Source organism: Morone saxatilis, unplaced genomic scaffold, assembly GCF_004916995.1.
Source record: "Morone saxatilis isolate NCDOM2014 unplaced genomic scaffold, NCSU_SB_2.0 Contig20, whole genome shotgun sequence".
NCBI lineage: Eukaryota > Metazoa > Chordata > Actinopteri > Moronidae > Morone > Morone saxatilis.
Window position 1 is genome coordinate 17161894 of NW_023339763.1, and position 6531 is coordinate 17168424.

Below are 6531 nucleotides of genomic sequence, written 5' to 3' on the forward strand. Positions count from 1 at the left end.
TATTCTTGGTTAAAGATACATGTTGCACAAATTGTAGTATACATTTCTGTCTTCTTTAGGCACAAAAGCAGAAAAAATGCAACCTTGTTTTGTTTTATTCCCCATGTGCGAAAAAATCCTCGCAAATGAATCAGGAATGTTTGAGGACTGATGTACTGAATTTGCGATACGTTCATTTTCCATTTTGGGAGTGTGGTTTGGTCTCCCCGGGACCCTTCGCCGAAGTGTCCACCGGCTGGAGACGTGGCAGCGCCTCCGGTCATATGATTTTAGTTCACGCACGAACCCCACCCCGTTATTGCCTTCCCAGAAAAAAAAGATTTCTTCACTAACACTTCTCCGTTATTGTAGTGTGGAGTGACACTTTGAAACATCTACCAAAAAAAAATCTGGAAAGTTCTGCAAAAAAAAAAAAAATGTATATATATATATATATATATATATATATTCGCCGCATAACTCAAAGCCCAAAACCCTGGACACGGGGTTTAGTGGCGGTGACCACCCAAAACAGTGCCATTTTTAGACGTTTACTGCTGACGTTTCCAGAGGCTTCAAATAGCTTCCGTTTTACTCTGGTAGTGATTGGACTGCTCTGTACTTACCCACGGAGCTAACGCGGTGGCTGAACAAGTCCGACATTCTACACTTCAATGGAGGAACAGCCCAAAGATCGGGCACAAGAGAGACCATACCACCACCACGGAGAGGACAGACACTCTACTCAACACACAACTTGTCTAAAACATGATCAGAGCCACTTCCAGCGCCAGCATCAGGAAACGCAGACGAAGAAAACAGGTTGGGCCATCCGGAAAAGTGAGCTAACGCTTGCTAGCCTTACTCAGCTAATGTCAACGAGCCGACTAGCCTTTCTTGCTAACTAACATTAACTCCATCGTGATTGGGAGCTTCGCCTGCTAGCTAGCTGTTTATTCAAACTAACGCTACATGCTGTTGACTGCAATAATTAAAAACAGGCTGCAGCTGGTGAGTAGCGCACTGGTTGGCCCGATAGTTGGCCACTGTGGGGACCAGAAAGCAACCATTAAATGAGCAAGCTACACGGCGAGCTGAGGTTGCGTGACAGTTGTCGCTGGTGGTGGTTTGACATATCGGGGATTGACCTTGTGCGCCGGTTTCACCACGCAGCTTTCTTCTGGAAAATGCCACTAAATCAGTTCAGAAAACCCCCCGATGTAACAAACGCATTCGTTGCGTATAGCTCGTCGCCTTCAGCTATAGTGAAAGCTGTAGGTTATTCATTTCAGCACGCTTGTGTCCGGTGAAGGAAACCGAGCCGGCTCCACTGGAATGTTCTGAGCTGCCATTTCCTGTCGGCCATGTTAGACTATCACTGCGAGCTAATGCTGTGGTTACCTGGAGAGTTAATAATTGTTTGCACAACCACGATACTGTGTCGTACTAGCGTGCCTTTAGCGTCTTTCGCCTACTCGGCTCGCTCGGTGTTGGGCGGCTTTCTGTTGGCACAACCATGTATTGGTGGCAGTCGGGGCGTGTTGCTACCAAAACGAGTCGCTAGCCATATCTTGACAGGCCTGTTGCATGTTGTCCAGTCAACGTGAAGCCACGCAGTAACTCGGTTATGAGCACTTGATGAAGATACGGTTTGCTGCAGCTGAACAGACGCTGTAAGCATCGACCTTACGTTAGCTGGCGGCTATGTCAGTACGTCTGCTTGCAAACATGTGAGTCTGCGTCCGTGTATTAAGAGAAGCGAGGCTGTGTGCTGTGCCCACTGACATGAGGGGCAGCACCATTTAATGGGAAGCCCCACGTTGACACAGCAGTCCCCCCTTGCCTCTGTGCAAACCTGTTCATGTGGATCACTGTCAGTCCGAATGTGTTTCATAATGCAGTCCTTTTACCTTGCAACAACTTGTCTTTGGTGTCAGATCAGATATGGTATAAAAAAATAATAATCTGCTTAAATACAGCGAGCACCCAGCTCATTTTGGAATATGAACGCAAACTAGGAATGACATGAATATTTTCTCTTCTCTTGTCAGACAACAACATTGACTCTCACTTAATAACATTGACTGCTGCATAGGAAACGCCTGACAAGTGTCTGTAAATGATGAATGTGAATGGAAAGTGGATAATTCACATTCAAAGATCTTAAATATTAGTAGCATACTAGTATGGCAGTAGATACAGCATCAGGTTTTGTGGTCAGGTGAATTGATGCAGCTTTTTCTGGTTGAGGTGTTCCATCATTTCAGTAAAACTGATTCTGTTTCCCCTTTCAGGCAGTAAAAAAGTAAACATCAGTGAGGAGGAGGGGGAGAAGAATACACATCTGTCTGATACTGTTGGTATGTCGCACCCCCCCAACAGTAATGGTAACAGATGTAATACAAATGTGAAGCAGAAGTCAACACAAAAGCTGTACGCGACTGTTCCCAAAGTGAGCAGCAAAGGATTGGACCATAAGAAGAATATGGACCTTAAAAATGACAAGGATAAGAGCCTGGATTTGAATCACCATGAGGGCCAACCTTTGGATAAGAAAGACGCTGTGTTGCTTCAAAATGGCGTCGTAAACTGTGGCTTAATTACAAATGGCTATTCTAGCAAGGACAATGATGGCAGCGGCTCCGAAGGTGGATATACTACTCCTAAAAAACGCAAGGCCAGATGTAACAACGGCAAGAACACTGATAATGTGATAAGAGAAAAGGAGAAAGACATGCAGCAGGGCAGCACTACACAGGAGCATGGGGCTTTTAATCTTGAGACGACTGAGAAGGGAGTAACTTCTAGACTCGATGGCTTTAGAGCCGCCCATAAAGTAGAAGCTCAGTCAGCAGCTAGACGGGCTGTTGCGTCAGAGGCTTCAGTGGGTGAATCTCAGAGGAAAAACTCTGATGGCAAAATAGTTGGCACCTTCGGTAAAAAGACTGAGGAAAGGCACAAAGCCAAGCTTTCCTCACCTTCAAAAGAGGACTCATGGACTCTGTTCAAGCCCCCTCCAGTATTTCCTGTGGACAATAGCAGTGCTAAAATTGTTCCCAAGATCAGTTATGCAAGTAAAGTAAAAGAAAACCTCAACAAAGTAGCTCAAGGTGGAGGAGAGGCACTGCCTCCTACTGTTAGACTATCACAGGTCCCCATGTCTGCTATGAAAACTATCACCTCAGCTAGCTTTACTAATGGTCCTGTTTCTGGGAATGGAAACAGCTGCCCAGTGGGTACCTTCTTCGCTCCTGCTGCTAGTAGTATTCCACCAGCCCCATCTATCCCAAGTGGCGAGAATGTAGCATCCCCTTTGGAAAGTAACTGTAGCTCTACAACTAGTCCTGTAGATGGAGAAGCATATGATCTTAGAAAGTGTACTCTTTTAATTTACCCTTTAAATATGCAACCTGTGCTCCCTAGTGCTCGGCACCTTGACCCACCGGCTGCTCAGACAAATCAGAAAGCCTTGGGAGATATCTTCCAGAATCAGTGGGGGCTTTCCTTCATCAATGAGCCCAACCTGGGCCCAGAAGGAGGAAGTGGCCAGGTGCCTGCAGAGGACAAGACTACTGTGGTCACACCTCAAAGCGAGTGTCACGCTGTTGCAGCCAAGGCTGCCCAGCCCTGCTTTGATGTTAGCCCATCATTCTTAGAGCCTGGCACTTTGGCTCAAGACCCTGAGAAAAGGACTTGTGCCCCTTGCAGTGTGTCTAATGTTTGCTCTCCTGCTTGTGTGATGAGTGAGGAGGAGAACAAGCTGGAGCCATGTGGTCCGGAAAAGACAAAAGCTGAGGGCAAGGGTGCAGGTTCTGCTGCGTCGGCCTCCAGTAAAGACAACGGTGCTAAGCCCGCGCAGGGCCAGCTAACCACTTTGTTGTTTGGTTCATCTAAAGAACAGACCCACTCTAAAGACATTGGCAGAAGGCGTAGCTGGGGGTCCTTTGACATTAAAGCTGCTGTCACTTATCACACTAAAGGTAACTTTTACTGTTTATCAAATTAATTTGTGTAATCATTTTAATCTGTAATCCTTAAGATTTAGATTGGTGGTAACAACAGTTGTGGTTAATATCAAACATGTCATGTCAAAAACCCAACAGAAGCGATAATGGTTTATCTGCTTACTAGTGCTGCACAATTCATGTAAATATTATTGAAATTGCATGCAAATTGCACACGGCCATATTGCAAAGGAAACGTAATGTGTGTGACGTGTTCGGTACAGACCCCAAAAATATTCAGTGACAATGTATTGTGCATTTGCGATGCAAATTGATCAGTCCCACACTAATTGTGCATCAAACTAATAGTGATATCTGTCTAAATCCTCACAATAAGATGTTTTTACCATTGTGTTAGTAGTCAGTCAGTAATCATTGCAGCTGCAATCTGAGTCCATGCTGTGCAAGCAGTTTGCCACATGACAGCAGGGCACTGTAACAGGAGTTGGTGGCCTTGCTGAGAGTTAGGTGGTGTGCAGCCTGTTGCCTGCATTCTTCATCTCACAGCTCACTGTAGCTGCTCCGTTCAGTTATTGCCTTGCAAAAATTTTAAAATGACCTGCTGATGAAAACTTTCAAAAATGACTGCTTCATAGTAAGAGCCACCTCCTGTTTCACCAGCTGAATGCTTTTAATGTGTAGCATTAGGAAATGTTGGGTTTGCATTAGCAGCAACTTAACACAGCTGTGGTTTGACTGGGAGAGAGGAAATTGAACAGTAAGACTGATGATCAATTACAAACCCTAGCGCTGGATTACATCCTCCATCGTTTCCTGTGAATCGCTCGTCCTGTCAGTTTTGAATCCACTTTAGGAATGGAGGAGTCTGACATTAACAATGAAAACTAACTGATATATAATATATAAGTACACGATGTAAATGCATTAAAAGGCTTTTGCAGAAGGATCAAAATGGGGTTTTGCTTTATGAAAATCTTAAGGATTGCAATGTATGTTTAAGTGTCTTTATACTGTGTATTTTTTGAAGAGATCAGTATTTCATTTTCTGAAAACATTCGTGACCACTTAGTGCAGATGCTGAAAAAATGTGTTTTTTCTTTCAACAGAAATGGAATTCATTTTCAACTTGCAAAAACAAGGTAAACTAAACTTGGTTGTCTCACTTTTTCCTAACCCCCTAGTTTTGGAAGTATTAGCTCAGTTTTCTCAACAAGAATTAGATCGAGAAATGTGCCAGGCAGGAAGTTACTTATCTTCATAAATGTGCAGAACCAAGTGCATTGGTGTTTTGGTTCTGACCCAAATGGGATATAAATACAAAATGACTTGCAGTGTTTGTAACGTTGTGCCCTTTACAGTCACAAAATAGAAATGTTTTCTGTTTTTTTTTAATGTGGCTACAATCAAATTATTAGTGTGCATGTGCATCTATTGACTGGCCTTTAGTTAATACATACTGGTGACCTGCTTAGAAAGATCCTGAAACTTGTTAAGCTAACTTATTGTTATAAATCACTTTAAGGACATGCACAAATTAATTTTTGATCTCGTTGGGCCGTACGGCAGCGTGTGCACAAAGGCTGCATTGATGTGTTCAACATCGTGCCTCTCAAGGACAGATATATAGGCTGTATATCATGGACTAACATCACATAACAGTAAATCCTTGAATGACAAAAGGTCACATTTGTTTTATTACTAAACAGAAGAAACATAAGCAACCCAAGGTAATCACCAACAGAGACGCTGTTAAAATTACTGAGTGTGACATGCTGCTGGTGTGTGCTCCTCTGGTACTGCAGTGTTGCCAGCTGGCAAATGAAATGCAGCAATTATTCCAAACAGTCTGGCGATATCAGCACAGGCTTGAGTTGAGGCTATGTTCGCTAACATCCCACCTCTAGCTAGAATGGAATACGCCATTATTGCTATGGCTGGGTAGTTCAGTTTGTATGCCAATACCAAAATGGTACTTTTAATACTAGAGAAATATAAACAAAACCTGTTTTTCATTAATGAAAGAAGCCAACGTTCCCAAATGTGGAGTGAAATGCATTTTCAGATGCCTTAGCCTGAATAAAATACAGACAAATTTTCGATCTGAATCAGGATCATCTATTGCTTGTGTTCTTTGAGACGAATCTGTTGAATCATCTAACCCTTTGCCTCCTTTCTCCCCCCCCTCCCTCTGTGCAGATCCAAAAAGAGTAGTGGTTTATGATGAGACCAAGGATGGACCTGATCAGTGAGGTAGACCGTCTACAGTACTTACTACTTCTCTTCTGGGTGCTGCAGTTCTCTACCTTGGAAATCATGAATCTTGTCGGACAGATAAAGTGACAACTGTGAAAACATTGATAGTATAGCATGACAGATTTTCCTTGGAACCTCGGGTGGAATAACAGACTTCTTTGGGGGCATCAGACAAACGTGCACACACTCTGGAGCGACGTTAAAGGAGTTGATCTGTGCCTCTCCAACATGATAAAAAATGAACACTTGCAACTTTGGAGCTGTGAAAGTCGTTTGTCTCGTGGCTCTTTAGGATGATGTTCGGGAGTTCAACAAAGGAAGGTGTCGTGGATTG

The 6531-nt window shown here is 43.6% G+C and overlaps 1 protein-coding gene across 1 annotated transcript in view; it reads left to right on the forward strand.

Annotated features, from left to right (window-relative positions):
- The first annotated feature begins 381 nt into the window (after nt 1–381).
- The window catches only part of nufip2 (nuclear FMR1 interacting protein 2), a 7420-nt gene continuing 1270 nt past the window's right edge, over nt 382–6531 (forward strand). Inside the window, exons 1-4 of the mRNA XM_035666992.1 lie at nt 382–801; nt 2274–3959; nt 5051–5083; nt 6141–6531. The exon at nt 6141–6531 is cut by the window's right edge and continues 1270 nt beyond it. Of these exons, the coding sequence (XP_035522885.1) occupies nt 654–801; nt 2274–3959; nt 5051–5083; nt 6141–6193 (1920 nt within the window). The 5' untranslated portion in view covers nt 382–653 and the 3' untranslated portion in view covers nt 6194–6531. The remainder of the gene's footprint in view (nt 802–2273; nt 3960–5050; nt 5084–6140) is intronic.